Below are 24,320 nucleotides of genomic sequence, written 5' to 3'. Positions count from 1 at the left end.
TATCTGGCAGAAGGAATCGTGTTAATAAACAACGGAGTAGAACCATCAGCAATGCTGACATATTTGATGTAATTGCCAGCCAATGCATAATTCAACAATGCGCATCATTGGTGTCAAACATATATCATCATTGTTTATGGTGCTAATGCATTATTTACCATCCGATTGGTGTATGATGATGCATATCCCTTCATGGATTTGAGTTAGCGTAGAGAAGCCTAACTTTCCGCATCTATGAACTAAGTGTGCTATAGATTTGAAATTTCGCATTCAGCTTCTTGTTGCATTGGTTTCCAATCAGAATTTTATTACTGGAACAAATCCGTCCATGGGATTTGGGTTATTGTAGAGAAGCACAAGATATCTCTTGTACTAAGTGTGCTATAGATTTGAAATTTCGCATTCAGCTTCTTGTTGCATTGGTTTCCAATCAGAATTTTATTACTGGAACAAATCCGTCCATGGGATTTGGGTTATTGTAGAGAAGCACAAGATATCTCTTGTACTAAGTGTGCTATAGATTTGAAATTTCGCATTCAGCTTCTTGTTGCATTGGTTTCCAATCAGAATTTTATTACTGGAACAAATCCGTCCATGGGATTTGGGTTATTGTAGAGAAGCACAAGATATCTCTTGTACTAAGTGTGCTATAGATTTGAAATTTCGCATTCAGCTTCTTGTTGCATTGGTTTCCAATCAGAATTTTATTACTGGAACAAATCCGTCCATGGGATTTGGGTTATTGTAGAGAAGCACAAGATATCTCTTGTACTAAGTGTGCTATAGATTTGAAATTTCGCATTCAGCTTCTTGTTGCATTGGTTTCCAATCAGAATTTTATTACTGGAACAAATCCGTCCATGGGATTTGGGTTATTGTAGAGAAGCACAAGATATCTCTTGTACTAAGTGTGCTATATATTTGAAATTTCGCATTCAGCTTCTTGTTGCATTGGTTTCCAATCAGAATTTTATTACTGGAACAAATCCGTCCATGGGATTTGGGTTACTGTAGAGAAGCACAAGATATCTCTTGTACTAAGTGTGCTATATATTTGAAATGTAGCATTCAGTTTCCTTTCTGTATTAGTTTTCATTATGAATTTTTATTATGGAACAAATCCGTCCATGGGATCTGGATGAAAGTTAGCGGAACTTGGAATTTTAGGTAAAATTACTTTAAAAAATCGAGTTAGATGATGTTGCATCTCTCTCTTTTTTTGATATAGGCAAACCCAAGTTCAAGGATGGCGAATGCATCTTTATGGGATTTGGCTAAACGAAAGCGAAGTCATTACTCAAGGGGATATCTCGAGATTCAATTGAGCTATAGGTTTGAAAGTTTTATAGAACGAAACAATTTTTTATTGGCAAAACCTATGTCCCTTCAGTGGATGCCGTCAAGGACACGGTCATTGGCGTAATCAACGGTGAGGTTCGGCGAGCTAGCATTCGACCTGGGGCATGATTATAACTTAGTACCCTTTAGTACTGTTTGGTGGTCAAGGGTTTAATGCAGTTGAAACTCATAGAAATCGTGTTTAAACATCTAATTGCTCTCGAAAGGAGAAATTTGTCACAAATGTGTATTAAGTCCTCGACTTTCTAGCGGTACCCGAAATACCTTAAACAAGAAGTAGATTATAAGGGCCGGAAATAGTGGTTTGTGACTGATGTGGAATTTTAGACCAAATTAATATGTATTTTCTTTAACGGAGCGACAATACAAACTCTACAACAATATCGAAAGTAGATTCCAATGACCGGAAGTAGTCACTTATAGACCGAAATAGACTTTTTAGACCTATGAGCGTATATATATTTTTTTTTTGTTCTTAATCGGGATCTCAACGTTAACGCAACCTACCCCAAAACGGACCCCCTTAGACAGAAGGTAAATTCTATTAATGTCCGGAAGTAATCGCTTTTCTACTAGAGTAGACTTTTCAGACAAACGTATTATATATTTTCTTGATCAGAGCTACAATGCAAATGCTACTATGGGACCGGAAGTAGGTTAAAATGACCGGAAGTATATGCTGTTTGACTGAAGAAGACTTTTCAAGCCTGTATGTGACGAAGAAAATTCTTCGTCTGGACAATAATGGAGACGCTCCTAAGGCACCGAACATGCCTTAAACTGGAAATACATTAAACTGGCCGGAAGAAGACGCCTTTTGACTGAAGTACACTTTTCAGACAAACACATATATTTTATTGATCGGAATAAGAATGCTAGCGTTAATAAGCCGCCGGGAACTTAGACAGAGAGAAGAGTACAAGGGCAGGAAGTAGACACTTTTTGACTAAAGTAAGATTCTGAGTCCACGTTTGCATATACTTTTTGGATTGTGGAATCAAGGAAAACGCTATTGTGACAAGTGTGTAGTATAATTGATCCAAACCTGAAATGTTTCTTCACATACTAAACCTGAAATAAGAGACATACAGTGACAATGTAGTACAGCTTTTTATTTTCTTAGCAAAGAACACTGAAATAATACGTACTATAAACATCCTACTTCCAATTCAAAATTATTATAGAGCTGTATGTAATCTGCAATTTTTTAGGCTCTGGCCTCTATATATTAATATTATTGTTATTATTAATATATATTATTAATAATAACAATATATTAAATTATTGTTATTCTAAAATCGATCATGAGGTTGTAATATCTTTCAGTTATAATCAATCTTTTTCAGGAACGTTTATTATTCTATCATAAAGGACACGCCTATGAAATACATTTTAAATATACAGTTTTTTGGTTAAACAACATGGCGATTAGTTTTTGGTTGAAGTAATTCTTTAATTTACAGTTAATCTACAGCCCTTTCTCCTCTGAAGGCGCCAATCGAACAACTGTTTTTTTATCACTCCACAGGCAATTAAAGTAGTAATTTGAAATGTTAAACATAGAAACACTATTGCAGATTAATACTCGTATGATTGTTTATATAAACTATCGTCATAAATATAAAATCGGTAACGACCGTCCGCGCTCTAATTGGACGGAGTGGAGGAGGGAATAATACTGTATTTATGATGACTACAATGCTACAACAAAACTGTAACTATCACAACTGATTGTTGATTTCGGTGCAAAATCAATTCCCCTTAACCACCGGTCCATTTGTACTTTTTAAATTATATAAAGATAAATTTCGAGGAGCCCAGTTCCAAGCCTGGCTCATGTATTGGTGTCTACGATTCAAAAACTGAAATACGTTACGTAAGTTCGTTAGTAAGAAAGGTAACAGATTGATAACAAGATAAGATAAGGGCTGGCTAACAGCCACTCATTTCCCTTCTCCTGATGATTAAGTTACTGACCACCGGAAGTGCTCCCACACGATAGGAAGTCACTTCCGGTACCATCAGCACTCTACCCCAACAGTAACCCTTTCATCGCTAAAAATACGCTGGGTATTTATTAAACTCTGACCATTTCATACACTTTCATCTCGTGGGCTGTCATGATTCGTTTCTTCTAACTATTTCTATTTGAGATGTTTATTTTTATTCATCTTTAAGCGAGAGCTCCTTCCAACCACGTGAGTCACATCGCGTTCTGAACCCTGTACTAAATTAATATAAGTATTAATGAAACTGTAATGTACGCATTATTACAATGATTAGCTGTATTTAAGTAGACAAATCAAAGAGTACCAGGCATATGAAAGAAAGACTAATAATTATTAATGAATTAATTACAATTATAATAAATATTTATGGTTTGACCTAAGAGAAACATTCTTGGTTTAAGAAAATAAAAGGATATTCAACAAGATATTTAAAAACAATTTCTTTTATATTTTTTCAAGACTAAATATAAATTTCTTTGGACTCAATAATTTAGAAATTTACATGCTCACAGTGGATCCTTGTGTGTATTTGTACTTATGTGGATGTTAATTGTATTTTATTTAATAAGAAAACGTCTAACAACATTTTAATATAACAGGAAGTTTCAAAAGAGAATAAAACAGAGCTGCGTGACACAAAATAAAGACGGCAAATAAATGACACAAAATGTTAAATACTAGAATGAAATAGTAATTAAATATACGAGATAATAAATAAAGAAACACAACATCAAAAAGAATCACAACATTAAAAACAAACACTTAAGAATAAACATAATACCAAGAAGCAACTATGACAATAATCATAGAAGCAACATGAAGGAAACCAATTATATAGTTATAGTATATCAATGAAAATATTACAACTTGATAACTATTGTTGGCTTCATCCTTAAACAAACTAAAAGCAACAAATATAAATTAGTTTCTACCTTTGAAATAAATCAAACCTACCATAATATCATATCATTAATAATAAACGAGAATGTTTCTCCTGCGTATGTTAAGTAATTTGTAATTATGCTTATAGGCTACACCTAGTTCTTACGTCATTGAGCAGCTGTCTCCTTATTTCCGACTCGTCCACGTCCGAGCTGTCGGGACTGTCTTGGGCCTGAGGACGCTGTACCGGGGGCGGCAGCGGGGGCAGTGTCGTGGGGCGGGTAGGGCGGAGCCCCGCCATGGCCAGCAGCCGAGCACACACTCCCTTCGTCCACAACCGCATCTTCTACATCGTCCCCCACATCTGGAAAGAGGAAATCACATTTCAGTATAGTGACTCAGTTACAGACAAACCATAGATACGTAAGAATACTTTTATGACGTATTCTATGCTATAATAAGTAAATTTATTTTCATATTTTAATCAATTAATCGAAAACCGTGTCCTATGGATGGACACAGCGGTACTACAAACCTAGACCACTGCTACTCCGGTGATCTGGTGGCGAGACATCGTGCAAACATGTATTTTTTAATGCATTATTGAATTTTGATTATTGTAAATGACGGTGGAGTTGTGAACATTAGCCATCGTTGGCCAACAGACACGCTTGTTTCTATCACCAGTATAATCCATTGTGGCTGTTTAATACATAAATATATTACCATTTTAAACAGAAGTTAACTGCACACTTCTTCAAAGTTTCGTATGTGAGTAAAATTAAAAACACTGGCTAATCCACAAAAGGTTTTAAAAACTGCTAGAATTGTATCTCGGCCGATTAATGGTGCACTGGCAGCAAAGACATGACTTGTAGGTACTGTAATTAAAAATTGCTTATTTTTCTTTACAACTAAAATGCCTCCATATCCGTAGGTATGTATTATTGAAGTACTGAAGTAATGAGCAGGCAATATTTTTAGAATAATAAAAAATAAAAAAATGAAGAAATAAATAAATGTTTCTTATCATTTGGTATCAACCATGAAAAGCAACTTAATAAAACTTGTATACTTGTACACTTCATCGTTAGCTTGCAGTGTAGGATGGATTGCGTAAAAGTGGCAAAAATGTTAAGTATAATAAAATAAATTAACAATAGCGACAGAATAATATATAGAATTGTTTACAACTAATACAATAATGGCGGTGGCTACACAAGGCCACTAAAGCGTCCTTCAAAATACTCCTTCAGTGAGTGAAAGGTACTGTATATTAACCAAGTGTTTACTTTGTACTTGCATTTAGTATCATTCAGGCCTTTCACTGTACCAGGCAACTTGTTGAAATTGCCATAGTCGGCACAGGGAAGTAGTCTTTCTTCTTGCTCAGTATGCATCGTGGAATGTTGACTTCGTTACCTGGTTACAGGTTGTGGGTTTGTTGCTCAGCGCTTGTACAAAAGGAATCTAGATTTGTTCTCACATGATGCAAGCTAACAAAGATATCTGGCCGTAAACTGTACGGATCTTCGACCGTTTGAAAATAGACCTGCAGTGGTCCAGACTACCAGCCGAAGAAACTATCCTGACAGCATTCCTCTGGAGACGCAGGACATCGTCACACCCCGTATATAGGTAATAGATAAGGTGCATATGGGAGAGTCCATGGTAAACAGTAACAAGGTGGTCCTCAAACAACAGCGGTCTGAGTCTTCCTAACAAGCAGACGCAGGACATCGTCACACCACGTATATAGGTAATAGATAAGGTGCCTATGGGAGAGTCCATGGTAAACAGTAACAAGGTGGTCCTCAAACAATAGCGGTCTGAGTCTTCCTAACAAGCAGACGCAGGACATCGTCACACCCCATATATAGGTAATAGATAAGGTGCATATGGGAGAGTCCATGGTAAACAGTAACAAGGTGGTCCTCAAACAACAGCGGTCTGAGTCTTCCTAACAAGCAGACGCAGGACATCGTCACACCCCGTATATAGGTAATAGATAAGGTGCCTATGGGAGAGTCCATGGTAAACAGTAACAAGGTGGTCCTCAAACAACAGCGGTCTGAGTCTTCCTAACAAGCAGACGCAGGACATCGTCACACCCCGTATATAGGTAATAGATAAGGTGCCTATGGGAGAGTCCATGGTAAACAGTAACAAGGTGGTCCTCAAACAACAGCGGTCTGAGTCTTCCTAACAAGCAGACGCAGGACATCGTCACACCCCGTATATAGGTAATAGATAAGGTGCCTATGGGAGAGTCCATGGTAAACAGTAACAAGGTGGTCCTCAAACAACAGCGGTCTGAGTCTTCCTAACAAGCAGACGCAGGACATCGTCACACCCCGTATATAGGTAATAGATAAGGTGCCTATGGGAGAGTCCATGGTAAACAGTAACAAGGTGGTCCTCAAACAACAGCGGTCTGAGTCTTCCTAACAAGCAGACGCAGGACATCGTCACACCCCGTATATAGGTAATAGATAAGGTGCCTATGGGAGAGTCCATGGTAAACAGTAACAAGGTGGTCCTCAAACAACAGCGGTCTGAGTCTTCCTAACAAGCAGACGCAGGACATCGTCACACCCCGTATATAGGTAATAGATAAGGTGCCTATGGGAGAGTCCATGGTAAACAGTAACAAGGTGGTCCTCAAACAACAGCGGTCTGAGTCTTCCTAACAAGCAGACGCAGCCGTAACGGGTAATAGATAAGGTGCCTATGGGAGAGTCCATGGTAAACAGTAACAAGGTGGTCCTCAAACAACAGCGGTCTGAGTCTTCCTAACAAGCAGACGCAGGTCATCGTTACACCCCGTATATAGGTAATAGATAAGGTGCCTATGGGAGAGTCCATGGTAAACAGTAACAAGGTGGTCCTCAAACAACAGCGGTCTGAGTCTTCCTAACAAGCAGACGCAGGACATCGTCACACCCCGTATATAGGTAATAGATAAGGTGCCTATGGGAGAGTCCATGGTAAACAGTAACAAGGTGGTCCTCAAACAACAGCGGTCTGAGTCTTCCTAACAAGCAGACGCAGGACATCGTCACACCCCGTATATAGGTAATAGATAAGGTGCCTATGGGAGAGTCCATGGTAAACAGTAACAAAGTGGTCCTCAAACAACAGCGGTCTGAGTCTTCCTAACAAGCAGACGCAGGACATCGTCACACCCCGTATATAGGTAATAGATAAGGTGCCTATGGGAGAGTCCATGGTAAACAGTAACAAGGTGGTCCTCAAACAACAGCGGTCTGAGTCTTCCTAACAAGCAGACGCAGGACATCGTCACACCCCGTATATAGGTAATAGATAAGGTGCCTATGGGAGAGTCCATGGTAAACAGTAACAAGGTGGTCCTCAAACAAAGCGGTCTGAGTCTTCCTAACAAGCAGACGCAGGACTTAATAAGTGTTTCATAACGTATTACCATAACGTAGTACCTTATAAAAATAGTATTTTATTTAACTTATAAAATACACATCCCAAATGAATAAATTCAAAATTTCTGCGAGGAGTATCTTTATCAGACTGCTCTCACTTAAGACAATAAAACCCTAATAAATTTAACACTACTGCAGCGGTACAAATTTAGAAGAAAGTAATGTGGGAGGGACATGAAACAAACAAGAAATATAATTTATTTGAAAATAACTGACACAAGTGAAAAAATGGCGCTTTGTACTGGCGGAGTTATAAATTAGAGTGATTCGAATAAAATATTTCAGGACGATTCGAGGCTAGAATGTCACCTGATATCCCCCTCCATGTTCACATAAAGCCTATTGCGAACTTGCCCAGGTAAACGAACCATGATTGACCCCCGGCAGCACACGGATAGTGATCCTCCCACCCGGTATATTGTTTTCATTTATACTCGTGAACCTCGTTGAACCTATACGTATTTAGGTACTGCAGCGTGTGGAAATAGAATTAGAACTGGAGAAAACATATTACAAGTGACGGCCAAATAAAGAACCTGACGTAGAACTGCAATCATTTTTATAAGTTTAATCAGAATAAGGAAATTTCCAATAACATTGGTTCCAACATTCACCATGGGTATAAGGAAGAAAACGAGAATGTTACCTGGTTTCCACCAGAAACCTCTAAATCTCATCAAAAGGTGCTCGAGGCGCGCTTGATGGTTGAGTGGACGGGGGGGGGGGAGGTTGATGCCGCTCAAAATCGAGTTACCACCTTTCCACATACTGCTCATAATAACATTTATGTTATGAAATCACCTGCAAATACCCGCATTTCGTATTAAATTTGGTTGCGCATCAACGAGATTTGCCTTTCTTAAATTACAACAGCGAATATGGTCCAGGTAAGTCGTGACTACCAAACAGCGCATTCTGGAATTTGAGATGTTTTGATATAATTTTATGACAATATTTATACTCAAATTCGCTTCTGAAGGATTCTGTAGTACATTAAATTAAGAGATCCATATCTTCGTTTGGGATTTAATCCTCATGAATTCTGTAATAAATTTGTCTTTTGTTTGACTGAGTAACGGTCTCACACAACGTTTAATAACATTAATAATAAGTAACGAATGATTAGAGATCTCTACAGTATCAGAAAGGTTGCAGTATACATTAATGTATAAAAGAGTCTTAAAATACCAGTAACATACATTACATTTATTAAAGATATTATGAATCTTATTTAAAAATTGTGTGATAGGTTATAGCATTTACCATTCGCAAGAAAGAATTTAAAGGACACGAATTTGCAAGGGATGAGGGTAGTTCTTAATGAAATCAGGTTAAGGGATGGAATATTCGGTCAGGTTAAGTGTTGTAATAACTTTTGGAATAGCTTAGACCTGTATGTAGGAAGTATTCAACTGCTTTGAATGCTTTGTGTTATAATACTGGGTAAAATAAGGAAATAGAATTTTATGATTGAAACCTAAATCAAAATGGATTTAACAATGAAACGTACAAGTTATGGATTAGATAATGCCGGAAATATCTGCTACAACTTTGATCCTCAACGCCCTTTTCTGAAAATACAAATATATTCACCAAAGAGAATTTCAAAACAGTAGTCAGCCATAAACTGAGTGCATAACTATAATTGGGAAAATATGTCAAAAATTGACAGTTTTATTTCATTACTTTTAATCATTTGTAAAAATGTCGGAAACAGTAGAGTGATCTAGCCAGCTGTTACTTTAAAACTTCACAACAAGGCAGATTCAACTATGATATATAAATAACCAGAATATAAAAATAAAATTAATAATACACCTAGTTAAATACACCAACCGAATTTGAGAACGCTTATTGATCAACATTTAATTTGAGTTTATTGATATGAACCATTAATAGGATTGGTCCATTTGTACAAAGAGACCGCGAGTTCGTGGCGAATCACAACCATTAGATGAACCCTTTCATCCCCTCGTTCCTGGAATGTGGGCATCTGTTTATTATTTTCAAATCCAACAATAATGGGGATATAGAAATATAAATTGTTCTAAGGCAATACAGAAAAACAAAGTTTTAAAAGATCTACAATAACATTCGAACAAATAGTTTTCCAATTATTTTAAGGCGTAATGAACGGTATTTTGGGTCAACCAGGTGGAAACCAGTGGCTCAAAGTGTTACGCTTAAGAAAATTTATATTACGCGCCAGTACCAAGGACGTAAAACTTCACGAAGGAGAATAGAAGTTTAGTTATTAATAATATACTAAAATTTATAAAACTATATATGTCATTGTTGCCTTTGATTTTTTAATTTGGCATGATCCAAATTTGCAATATTTGGTATGTTAATTTCGTCGTCTCAAATGCTTGAGACGACGAATGGTAATGCTACCAGGTTCAGCTTTGATTGCGGTAAAGTAAGTAATTGAAAGTAAGTATTTAAAATGAACAACACCAATTACAAATACACTGTCTATTAGTAATAATATATTCATAAATAGTAAATTGAGAAAGATTGCGGGTTTTCCATATATGATTGCACATAAACAACTACTGATAAAGAATGAGTGCCGTCCCCAGATAGAACCTCAAATTATCAGACCAGAGTCCTGGGTTCGAATCTTAGATTGTACACGCTAATTTAGGATAACTAAGTCATCTTAGCCTGAGTTAATGTGATAGACGGTCCTAGGCTAGATCGTTCAATACATAAAACTTAAAAAAAACAATGCGTTGTTGAAGATTAGAGAAAGTTCCTTAAAAGTGTACAAAAATTTGGCATTTTAGGTGCGACTAAAACATAGATTTGAATTCTTTGTTTAAAGGTTTTGTAATAACGATGGAGGGTTTGAAAGGATAATACAGATTTGCAAATTAGCAATCGTTATATGTTACAAAAAGTATAACACTATAACATGTTATATATTTTATAACTTACAACGATGGCAAATGTCCGACACCCTATTATATTTTGTTTTTTTTTGTTTTTTTTTTTAGAAAAACCCATGTTTCCTTCATTAACATATAACACACATTCAGTAATTTTCTCGAGCGGAAGCGTGAGATCTATTTCAATGTCAATGTTATCTGGATTATCATTTAAAGGAGTAATAATAAAAAAACAATCAAAACATTTAATTGCAATTTGACTTCTTAACTGTGATTTTAAGGGAGTCATAAAATTTAAATTACTTGACGGCAGATGGGGAGGATCCTCTAGAGAGTAGTAAAGTCACCCCAAGCTCCCAAATGTATGACAGACAGATGTGGGGTGAATAGTTTAGCTGCAGGCATAGTTCCAAGAGGTTATTATGGTGTTGTCTGGAGCACGTTACATCGACACCGGACATTACATTTAATATAATAACAATCAGCCTTAACAGCGTGCATAATACATAAGTTATAAAAATAGTGCATGATAAAATATTAATTTTACCACAATCTTATTAATTTCACACAAAAAATATTCCTTAGAAAATGTTTCCTTGTATGCTATCAATATACTTTTTTGCATTTAAAAATTTATTTACAACATTTTTAATATGTAGTGACAAATCTGCCAAAATGATAAATTAAAAATATCATAAGCAGACACTAAATGCTTTGGTTAATGTTTCAAAATTTATTTATTTGAAGCCTTTGGTGTTCAAAAATTAAGTATTTTGGGGAAATACACATTTTAATGTCTTAACAAACGTACAGTTAAGTGTAGTATCAAATAAAAGTTTTTATAAGTTCGTGTGAATCCTTGGATTTGATCAAGTTCAATTTTGTGGTAACAGGCGTATACATAGAGAAAATATGTAAAATAATAAAAAAGTATTGGTATCCTGATACGCATTTTAAGTGGGACATGAAATTAAAAGTATTTTTAAGGGTTTTCAAAACAAGTCTAGCTTCTCAAAAGCCCACTTCCACTGGCGAAAAAGCAAACATTAGATTTAAAATTTGGAAAACATTACGTTATTGTTAAACTAAAGTGATATTATTAGTGTATTCAAATACATTTTTTACATTCTAAATAACTAATATGACATCACTGAGACTAAATGTACGTATGTTCCGATGTCGAATATCGGGAAGAAGTGTACTGGAGTTGGACTACAATGAGGAAACACTTTGCTGCCACAGCCTCACCTGCTGGATGCCGAGAGCAGCGACCCCGAGTTTGTCTAAACTCAGGGGTGAAAAATGTGTTTTTAGTCCTATATTGGAATGATCAAGCAACACTAATAAGTTTTGATGAATTATATCTAATAGCAAATAATGTAGCCTTAGAAAAGGTGACGCCATTCAGCTTAACAAAGCTATATAGATAGTAACACTATCGTTTTAAATATACTTACAAAGCAGCTATTGGTCGACAACATTGGGGAAATTACGTAATATGTGTAACTTATTGTTACTTTTATAAACTTGGAAACATGGTTCATCAATAAGTTTTTATTACCAGACCATATTGAGTTTAGCTGAGAAACAACATCTTACAACTAAGGACGCTTTTTAAGCCATAGTTTTCTTTTAAGGCACCGTAGACTATTGAAACCTAGCAGAGTGCATAAACAATCATTATTGATGAATTTATAATAAATAAATTATACTTACTATCTAGACAATGTATACTGTTCTTAAAAAACTAACTTTTTATTTAAATATAATGGTGATACAAATGTTGAAAACAATTCTTGCCTAGAGTTTTTTGAGACTTTATTGGTGCAAAGTGTCGTAAGAAACTTTAAGTAAAAAGGCATATTCTGTTTGATTTAAGAGTGTGGCTATATCATTAAAGGAGAACCAATAACCGAACAGTTTAACGCTTTGGAGTTTGGTTATAATTTAGAGATATCACACGTTCAAAACCTGTCTGTGATCGGGGAAATTATAAGTAACATCCACCATCCGCTGTACAGACCCTCCCTTTTGTCTTATAAAAACTACGCAAGAGGCTGGCCTTATAAAAACTACACATGTGGAAGGCCACAGTAATACTGACTCGATATAAAACGTATTTTTTCTTTTAAAGAGCCAAGGGGCAATATCTATAATATTGGTAGTGAAAGTGTTTAATCTGAAGCCGCAGGGTTTTAATAGTTTTATCGATGGCTTATGTTGTAGTTTATCATATATGTTGGGAAAACTAGAAAGATCATGGATTCGTTACGAACACCATTTCATTTTATAATATGAAAGTGTAAATATTTACTGCTTTTAACTGCCTCAAAAATAATTGTATTCGGTTTGAAAATAATAAAATTGAAAAGAGATTGTGCAGAAAAGTACTGAAGCACAGAATAAGTGCACTTCATATTCTTACCGCTAAATAATTAACAAATTTATTTGTCCTAACTTTGTTATGGTCACGAGATATTTCCAATTTCAAATAATATCTCGGGCCTTTCTTACACGCCGGAACCGACGACGCCTCTCGGTAGCTCGGTGTGGGGATGTTGGCCTGGAAGCAGCAGCAGGAGTCCCCCCGACGGAGGGGGTTGCTATGGTTACCATGACGCCGCAATTTCCACCCCACCCCACCACCCCTGACATCATCGCTTCCCGATAGTAGCACGCGGCGGGCTGCACTGTCGCCTCACGAGCTATGACACCCTTGGACGGCTTTGACAGGTCACCCTGCCTGCATTCGTAAGGAATCGTGGAGTAAGAAGATCCTTCCTGGAGTTATCCTCGTGGGTACAGTGTTACTGCCATCATGTAACACGAGAGCCGGCATTTACAGTTAAACAGTTGGTTCAAAACATTTTCACACGTCATGTCATCAGAAAATAGAAAGTGGCATATAGCATGACAAGGACAGGACATGAGAGCGTAAAGGAAAGAAGAACGCTGTCTCACAAATGTTGAACCCTCGCACAAATCTATACTCGCACACGTGGGATATGTGGAGAAACTAAACACGTGCTGGCCCTCTATAGGTCGTTCAAGAGTATTTTTTTATATTTTTAATCGATTTATAATACTTTGCCAAAAGTGGTTTTCCCGTAAAAGTGTCACATTTGCAGAGTTTTCTCACATTCACACATTTTATATTCTATTGAAAATGCACAAACGTTTTGAGTTTTTATCTGCAATAATGAACATAATGACTTTCAGTTAATATTTTACTTGAACTAAAGGTTTTTTTGCTAAACGTCTAACATGTAGATTTTTTATCTGGAAAATTTCATCCGAACTTAACAATACTTTTACGAAACTAAAAGTACGACTATTGTTTTCACTTTTAAGCTAAAACTTCAAATATATTTAATTCAATATTAAATCCTCAGTGACCTTACCGAAGAGAGTTTGTTCATAATTTTGTGTTTTTTTTACACTTTTTATAGGTCAGTTTAAAAAAAATCATGTGATGTGTCCTCCTGATGTTTGAAACTAACTTTAAATCATAAAAAATTGCAGTTCGTCTATCTGAAAGATTGAACTTGTTGCATAATTTTAAATTAGTAGGTTGGTAAAAGTTCACTTCGTTACATTTTATGAATTTGTATGGCATATTTAAAAGCTCTCTGCTTAAAAAAAAAAGAAAAAGAAAAAAACATCAGCGGTTTTATATTAGTTAATTATGGTAGATTAAGTGTTTACGTATACTTAAAGATCCATTCACTTCACAACAAAGTAAATAATTTTATACGTTTCAGGGATATTTAAAGTGTCGAATTTTTGAATAGTTTTAAGTGCAACTTTCAAAAGTGAAAATTTCACTCAAGTGAAACCCATTTGAATATTTTAATTCATATCTACGCATTTTTAAAATCCACATACAAATTTACCAACAATTTAAAGTCTTTTTAACATCATAGTAACACATTGACACCCAGTAGATTCGTAGATTGACTATACAGCACGGCTCAAGGCTGCACATGTTGGGAGCAATAATATTAAAACTTTCGTCTCAGTAAGATCAATAAAAGTCTTAGTAAACACAAAATAGCGAGATAAAATATCTACCTCGGTATTCTTTTAAGATCGTAAATAAAAACAGGAAATTTTAATACTTCTAGGCCAACAAGGTCTAAGTTTTAGTGCACCTTTTGGGGATGCTCCGAAGGAATGTTTATCCTCCTTCATGATGCATAATAGACACAGAACAAATAAAGAAATTTACAAAAAATACTGTCTTTGTCCTTACTTGTTTACTTGACATACAGATAAAAAATAGGTTAAATTACTACATGTTGATTTATGCAACACTTTAAAGAAACAAATATTTCAATTTTTCTTAATTATGAAAATTTCCATGCTCTGATTTGATCACAACAGTTTTATGGATACCAACTAAAAGTATTTACATGAACAGTGAAAATTTCTTGGATTTAGAATAACTAGGAATTGCTACAATCTCTTACATCACTAGTAAGTGAGTAGCGTATCACGCTGATCATCGCGTATCACCATAGATACCGCGTATAATATAACCCTGGATACTGCGTATCATGTTACTCTGGAGACGGTGTATCAAGTCATCCTGGACATCGCGTATTGTCACCTTGGACAACGCGTATCATGTCACCCTGGACACCGTATATCATGTCACCCTGGACTCTATATATCGTATCATCCTGGACACCGCATATCATGTAACCTTGGACAACGCGTATCATGTCACCCTGGACACCGTATATCATGTCACCCTGGACTCCGTATATCGTATCATTCTGCTGGACACCGCATATCATGTAACCTTGGACAACGCATATCATGTCACTCTGGAGACGGTGTATCAAGTCATCTTGGACATCGCGTATCATGTCACCCTGGACACCGTATATCATGTCACCCTGGACATCACGTATCATGTCATTATGGAGACGGTGTATCAAGTCATCCTGTACATCGCGTATTATGTCACCCTGGACACCGTATATCATGTCACCCTGGACACCGTATATCATGTCAACCTGGACACCGCATATCATGTAACCTTGGACATAGCGTATCATGTCACTCTGGAGACGGTGTATCAAGTCATCTTGGACATCGCGTATCATGTCACTCTGGACACCGTATATCATGTCACCCTGGACATCACGTATCGTGTCATTCTGGAGACGGTGTATCAAGTCATCCTGGACATCGCGTATCATGTCACCCTGGACACCGTATACTCGTATCATGCCACCCTGGACACCGCATATAATGTAACCTTGGACATAGCGTATCATGTCACTCTGGAGACGGTGTATCAAGTCATCTTGGACATCGCGTATCATGTCACCCTGGACATCACGTATCATGTCATTCTGGAGACGGTGTATCAAGTCATCCTGGACATCGCGTATCATGTCACCCTGGACATCGTATATCATGCCACCCCTGGACACCGTATATCATGTCACCCTGGACTCCGTATATCGTATCATCCTGGACACCGCATATCATGTAACCTTGGACAACGCGTATCATGTCACCCTGGACACCTTATATCATGTCACCCTGGACACCGTATATCATGTCACCCTGGACATCATGTCACCGTGGACACCGTATATCGTATCACCCTGGACACCGCATATCATGTAACCTTGGACATAGCGTATCATGTCACTCTGGAGACGGTGTATCAAGTCATCCTGGACATCGCGTATCATGTCACCCTGGACACCGTATATCATGTCACCCTGGACACCGTATATCGTATTACCCTGGACACCGCATATCATGTAACCTTGGACATCGCGTATCATGTCACTCTGGAGACGGTGTATCAAGTCATCCTGGTCATCGCGTATCATGTCACCCTGGACTCCGTATATCGTATCATCCTGGACACCGCATATCATGTAACCTTGGACAACGCGTATCATGTCACCCTGGACACCGTATATCATGTCACCCTGGACTCCGTATATCGTATCATCCTGGACACCGCATATCATGTAACCTTGGACAACGCGTATCATGTCACTCTGGAGACGGTGTATCAAGTCATCTTGGACATCGCGTATCATGTCACCCTGGACACCGTATATCATGTCACCCTGGACATCACGTATCATGTCATTATGGAGACGGTGTATCAAGTCATCCTGTACATCGCGTATTATGTCACCCTGGACACCGTATATCATGTCACCCTGGACACCGTATATCATGTCAACCTGGACACCGCATATCATGTAACCTTGGACATAGCGTATCATGTCACTCTGGAGACGGTGTATCAAGTCATCTTGGACATCGCGTATCATGTCACTCTGGACACCGTATATCATGTCACCCTGGACATCACGTATCGTGTCATTCTGGAGACGGTGTATCAAGTCATCCTGGACATCGCGTATCATGTCACCCTGGACACCGTATACTCGTATCATGTCACCCTGGACACCGCATATCATGTAACCTTGGACATAGCGTATCATGTCACTCTGGAGACGGTGTATCAAGTCATCTTGGACATCGCGTATCATGTCACCCTGGACATCACGTATCATGTCATTCTGGAGACGGTGTATCAAGTCATCCTGGACATCGCGTATCATGTCACCCTGGACACCGTATATCATGCCACCCTGGACACCGTATATCATGCCACCCTGGACACCGTATATCGTATCACCCTGGACACCGCATATCATGTAACCTTGGACATCGCGTATCATGTCACCCTGGACACCTTATATCATGTCACCCTGGACACCGTATATCATGTCACCCTGGACACCGTATATCATGTCACCCTGGACACCGTATATCATGTCACCCTGGACACCGCATATCATGTAACCTTGGACATCGCGTATCATGTCACCCTGGACACCTTATATCATGTCACCCTGGACACCGTATATCATGTCACCCTGGACACCGTATATCATGTCACCCTGGACACCGTAAATCATGTCACCCTGGACACCGTATATCGTATCACCCTGGACACCGCATATCATGTAACCTTGGACATCGCGTATCATGTCAGTCTGGAGACGGTGTATCAAGTCATCCTGGTCATCGCGTATCATGTCACCCTGGACACCGTATATCATGCACCCTGGACTCCGTATATCGTATCATTCCTGGACACCGCAAATCATGTAACCTTGGACAACGCGTATCATGTCACTCTGGAGACGGTGTATCAAGTCATCTTGGACATCGCGTATTATGTCACCCTGGACACCGTATATCATGTCACCCTGGACATCACGTATCATGTCATTATGGAGACGATGTATCAAGTCATCCTGGACATCGCGTATTATGTCACCCTGGACACCGTATATCATGTCACCCTGGACACCGTATATCATGTCAACCTGGACACCGCATATCATGTAACCTTGGACATAGCGTATCATGTCACTCTGGAGACGGTGTATCAAGTCATCTTGGACATCGCGTATCATGTCACCCTGGACACCGTATACTCGTATCATGTCACCCTGGACACCGCATATAATGTAACCTTGGACATAGCGTATCATGTCACTCTGGAGACGGTGTATCAAGTCATCTTGGACATCGCGTATCATGTCACCCTGGACAACGCATATCATGTAACCTTGGACATAGCGTATCATGTCACTCTGGAGACGGTGTATCAAGTCATCTTGGACATCGCGTATCATGTCACCCTGGACATCACGTATCATGTCATTCTGGAGACGGTGTATCAAGTCATCCTGGACATCGCGTATCATGTCACCCTGGACACCGTATATCATGCCACCCTGGACACCGTATTTCATGTCACCCTGGACATCGCGTATCATGTCACCCTGGACACCGTATATCATGTCACTCTGGACACCGTATATCATGTCACCCTGGACTCTGTATATCGTATCACTCTGGACACCGCATATCATGTAACCTTGGACATAACGTATCATGTCATTCTGGAGACGGTGTATCAAGTCATCCTGGACATCGCGTATCATGTCACCCTGGACACCGTATATCATGTCAACCCTGGACACCGTATATCGTATCACTCTGGACACCGCATATCATGTAACCTTGGACATCGCGTATCATGTCACTCTGGAGACGGTGTATCAAGTCATCCTGGTCATCGCGTATCATGTCACCCTGGACACCGTATATCGTATCACCCTGGACACCGCATATCATGTAACCTTGGACATCGCGTATCATGTCACCCTGGACACCGCATATAATGTAACCTTGGATATCGCGTATCATGTCACTCTGGAGGCGGTGTATCATGTCATCTTGGACACTGCGTATCGTATCACCATGGATACCTTGGATCGAATTCCGTAACAAAAACAACATAAAGGAAATAAGTAAAATAATTAGGACCGGAGCGTTGGATCAATCGTAAAAACAATCTCCAAAAGGTAAGCGCCCCTTTAATTTCCTTTACCCCAATTAGAGAGAGTGCAAGTCTAAGGTAACACAGGAGAACCCTCAATTACCACCCGGTAATGATGATACAGATTGGTGGAGTAGGCTTATCGTTCGCACGGAGCTGGGAAAGGTGTCAAATTTTAAATTATAAAGTTTGTCAATTCACTGGGTAATGAAATATACATTTTTGCAATGTAGATAATATTATAACATCTTTCCAATTTAATAAATTCCGATTCATTCGTAGTTCGAATTCACGTTAATCGAAAACATTCCGTAACTGAATTGATAGTCTTAACGTGAATCTAGTGGAGTGTTTCTTTTCCTTAAACAAATTTTAATTTACTTTCCACCCAAATTCAAGGGTTACTTAATTTTGAGGATTTGGTTGGTACGGAAGGCAAGTAAACGTGTTGCAATCACTTTTATGGGTTATTTACCCTTCTTTTAAGATACTTCTCCTGCAGACAGGTACATAATAAAAGTATATCTCATAGAGGATTTATAAACATTTAAGGTAGAGGTATCGTGGAGTTTTGTAATCAGACATAAAAACTAACAAATATAAGCGTCAATTATTTTTACAGCATATACATGGTTTTTCAAACCACTATAAATTTCCTAAGGTTGAACCGTTTGGCATAGAGAGATGCAATAAACTGTAATCTTAATAAATCTCATACAGCGAACGTCAAAAAATTATTATAGTCACATTTATAATACGTGGTCACATGGTAGAATTTAAAAATTTCAAATGGCAAAATAGGTCATGTTGCACATCATTTTAAAGGACTTTGAACTCTGAACTATTTTTGAAAGTATCATAAAAATTGTCCAAATTTTTAAACATTTTTAGGAATTTTTGCGTTGTATCTTTTTTATTAGGTACTTTTGTATTTAAATTAGCGAGTGATAACTTTTTATGTTGCACAAATGACAAGATAATCTTTCGATCGGTATGTCGTGTCACTGTATTTACACATTTTTCTTACAGGACATAATTTACAAATTTGAAATACTTTAATATTTTAAATGAGAGTATAGGGTATGTGTCACATAAAATATGACGCATATGACACATACACATAATTTAATTAAAAAAGAAACTTATTTTAAATTTAATATTTATTGTTATCTCCTTTAGTTGGGTATTTACACGAAATCCTTTACAGGTTTTTAAATGTCATTGTAAAACCCCTAAAACAGTTGGTAAACAATGATTACGATAACATATACTTTTTAGTACATGCAATAGTTTTATTGAGGGGTTTCGTTTCGGTAAAGGCATATCCTTCCAGGATTATTTTACTATACCGTTTTGTAAATTTTTCTCAGAAACCCATGGTTTAATCAACCTCTTATATCATTTAGAGCGTAAAACATTTCTTTTCGTTTTAAATTTTTTTACTTATGTATATTTTAAGCGTTTTTCACAATGTCTCCCGCTTAAAATGTACGTGTTGGCTTATAATCACACCTGCTTGGCCTTTACAGCTTTCTCTGTCCCTCATTCTGACCACTCCATCTGAGATCCGAATCTATCATAATACCAAGAATTGAAATAGAATTCGAAATAGGTACCAAGTAGGTATTCAAGGGTTGACCAGGGCGCCGTCCTTAATGGAGTCATTAAGGGTTGTATTGCGTTGATCAGGACGTAAAGTTACTTTGACTATAGGATTCAGTTCTGCATTGGGATAAATTATACCTAAGGAGGATTTGCAAGAGGTTTAATCCGACCAGAAGAGCAGGTTCACTTAAGTGTCACTACATGATAGAGAGTGAAAGTACAAGAAGGTTAAATCACCAGGGAATACTATAGTGAAAGTCATAACTGTAACCAATAATTTAGGATTTCCAGGTGATCAAGCGGGAGCGATGAAGTTGGCAGTTCTTACACTGAACAGGGAGGTAAATTCACCAGAGAGTTGGTAATAACGAAATACATGTTCAGTAGGGGATATTTTCACAACATCTCTGCCTGTAACAAACAATGTTCTGTATGCAGCAAAAAGCCTGTTGCTACAACCCAAGCTCGATCTGAACCACGTGGGCCGCCAGAGTTGTACAAATTGATTAGACAGATGGGGTAGTTGGGGTGGGGTGGGTTTTCCCTGACTCACCCTTTACCTGTCTACTGCATGTCTGTACCAACTGTTTTATTGTATCTTAGTAAAAAACATTTTTAATTTCATTTTATCGGAGTTGTTATACTTTACAAATGTATCTTCTATTGGATTATTTGTATTGTTAAACTGTTTTTACGGTCCGATTTTAAAATATTTTGCAATTAAAATATTGGAAAGAGTCAACAACGTTTTGATAGACTTTTTCCCTCTTGTTTTAGCTCAGAAGTACTATAAATTAACGATTTTAGGACCTAATATTTCAAAAAGTTACCGAGGGAGGGCCCCTGGATCCTCTACCGATCTGGAGGATTTTGCAAATCCTCGACTCTTCGGTGTTCCGGACACTCCGCAGAGAAGATTTCTAGGTGCGCCTCTGACTCTGACTTAACAGCAAAGGCGGCGAGGAAAATTAATCGACTCCGTGCAATGGAGTTGCATAATTAGCAGCCCTCTCTGGTAGGGCAGAGTATACACAGCATCAGCCACTTTCCCACCCAAACCGCGTGAGAAAAATAAATCCATTTCCCCGACAAGGTTATAAATCTACTCTGAATCAAATACATACAAATCATGCATGTACATTTCATGGAGTTTTAGTTATTAACTCAAACAATAAATTTATATAATGCTTTAGGTAAGATAAATTTACAATAGTTACTTCCATCCTAGCTGAAAATCAAACGAAACCTTACGTCGGGTCGTAGGTGACGGGGACCTGAAAAATAGAAGACAGTAGCTGAGAGATTATAGTACACGATTTTAAATTAAATTTATTAAGTTTTTCTTATTTTTAATGTAAGGTCAAATTTTTCAATAAACTGAAGATGAGACAATCGGGGGAAAGGTGAATACTCTATTCTGTTTCATAGTAAACGATTAGTTATAAAAACGTTTATTTAAGCTTGAATATTTAATATTTTCTAATCTTGGTGCACTTAATATTTTTATAACGTCTATTCATTATCTAATTCTTATATCACCAAATAATTTAGCAATGTTTTATTCATTTTATACATACTCATCAATGCAGGAAAACACTTATTCATTCAACAACTTTACTATCCAGCTTCCGTAACAACGCTGCTGTGGCGACTGTAGCAATAGTCACTGCAATAAAAACATACCTTTAGAACCGTACATTAAATTATTCGATTAGTAGCATTCTTCTTTTAAAGGAAGCATATTTAGAAATATTATTGAAATCTATAGAAATAAAATCATACAGGAGAAAAATACATGCAAACAGGAGAAATGCCATGTGAACTTTATTAAGCAGATAGATAAGGACATTGAATGGAAGACATTGGTGTTTTAGTACAATTCCTGGGTAATAAAAACCCCTCAACTGTATAAAATAAGGTAGATCCCCCTCCCCATCTTTGTTATGCGTTGATGGGTTTGGGACCCCCAAAACTCATATCCAGGATATGCCTCGCCTAAGTTTAACACCCTTTCTAATCTTCGAGTTCATTAGCAGATGAGGGCGTTAAATAAAATTAGAACCGCCTAGCAATTCTTAACGGAGCCCCCGCTATATCTAGGACAGGTGGAGGCGGGGCAGCGCCCCTTCATGAATGGCGTCCTTTCAGAGAAGGAGGCTGAGATAATTTTATACCACCCACAGTTTGGAAGGAACATCTGGTATTAGACTATTCAAACTATTTCAGACAGAGGAGAGAACAGCTAGTGGGCTGTAATTGTAAGAATCCACACAACTCATACACAATATGTACATACATTCTTCACCATTGAAATATCTTTAAAAGTATATTAATTAATTAATTAATAATATATAATAATATAATATAATTAATAATATTGTAGTAGTCAAAAATATATCTATTTATTCAGACTGAGGCGGATGGACTACTGACTTACAGTTTTGTATTCAGAATGTAGAATTCTTGATGCAGACTTGTAGTTTTGTATTCAGAATGTAGAATTCTTGATGCAGACTTGTAGTTTTGTATTCAGAATGTAGAATTCTTGATGCAGACTTGTAGTTTTGTATTCAGAATGTAGAATTCTTGATGCAGACTTGTAGTTTTGTATTCAGAATGTAGAATTCTTGATGCAGACTTGTAGTTTTGTATTCAGAATGTAGAATTCTTGATGCAGACTTGTAGTTTTGTATTCAGAATGTAGAATTCTTGATGCAGACTTGTAGTTTTGTATTCAGAATGTACAATTCTTGATGCAGACTTGTAGTTTTGTATTCAGAATGTACAATTCTTGATGCAGACTTGTAGTTTTGTATTCAGAATGTACAATTCTTGATGCAGACTTGTAGTTTTGTATTCAGAATGTAGAATTCTTGATGCAGACTTGTAGTTTTGTATTCAGAATGTATTCTTGATGCAGACTTGTAGTTTTGTATTCAGAATGTAGAATTCTTGATGCAGACTTGTAGTTTTGTATTCAGAATGTAGAATTCTTGATGCAGACTTGTAGTTTTGTATTCAGAATGTAGAATTCTTGATGCAGACTTGTAGTTTTGTATTCAGAATGTAGAATTCTTGATGCAGACTTGTAGTTTTGTATTCAGAATGTAGAATTCTTGATGCAGACTTGTAGTTTTGTATTCAGAATGTAGAATTCTTGATGCAGACTTGTAGTTTTGTATTCAGAATGTAGACTTGTAGTTTTGTATCTGTAGAATTCTTGATGCAGACTTGTAGTATTTGTATTCTTGATGATTGTAGAATACAGAGTGCAGACTTGTAGTTTTGTATTCAGAATGTAGAATTCTTGATGCAGACTTGTAGTTTTGTATTCAGAATGTAGAATTCTTGATGCAGACTTGTAGTTTTGTATTCAGAATGTAGAATTCTTGATGCAGACTTGTAGTTTTGTATTCAGAATGTAGAATTCTTGATGCAGACTTGTAGTTTTGTATTCTCAGAATGTAGAATTCTTGATGCAGACTTGTAGTTTTGTATTCAGAATGTAGAATTCTTGATGCAGACTTGTAGTTTTGTATTCAGAATGTAGAATTCTTGATGCAGACTTGTAGTTTTGTATTCAGAATGTAGAATTCTTGATGCAGACTTGTAGTTTTGTATTCAGAATGTAGAATTCTTGATGCAGACTTGATTGTAGTTTTGTATTCAGAATGTAGAATTCTTGATGCAGACTTGTAGTTTTGATGTGGACTGTAGT

General features: G+C 37.3%; 1 protein-coding gene and 1 long non-coding RNA gene across 2 annotated transcripts in view; one reads left to right on the top strand and one right to left on the bottom strand.

The window, feature by feature from the left end:
• Positions 1-4,503, top strand: part of LOC124354447 — a 142,252-nt gene extending 137,749 nt beyond the window's left edge. The window contains exon 3 of the long non-coding RNA XR_006921683.1: positions 4,399-4,503. This is a non-coding gene — a long non-coding RNA (uncharacterized LOC124354447). The remainder of the gene's footprint in view (positions 1-4,398) is intronic.
• LOC124354445 (protein rhomboid) overlaps positions 1-4,544 on the bottom strand; it is a 160,324-nt gene extending 155,780 nt beyond the window's left edge. Inside the window, exon 1 of the mRNA XM_046804894.1 lies at positions 4,417-4,544. Within this exon, the coding sequence (XP_046660850.1) occupies positions 4,417-4,421 (5 nt within the window). The 5' untranslated portion in view covers positions 4,422-4,544. The remainder of the gene's footprint in view (positions 1-4,416) is intronic.
• Between the last annotated feature and the right edge of the window lie 19,776 nt (positions 4,545-24,320).

Source organism: Homalodisca vitripennis, chromosome 2 (genome assembly GCF_021130785.1).
Source record: "Homalodisca vitripennis isolate AUS2020 chromosome 2, UT_GWSS_2.1, whole genome shotgun sequence".
NCBI lineage: Eukaryota > Metazoa > Arthropoda > Insecta > Hemiptera > Cicadellidae > Homalodisca > Homalodisca vitripennis.
This window is presented reverse-complemented; position numbering and strand designations above follow the sequence as displayed.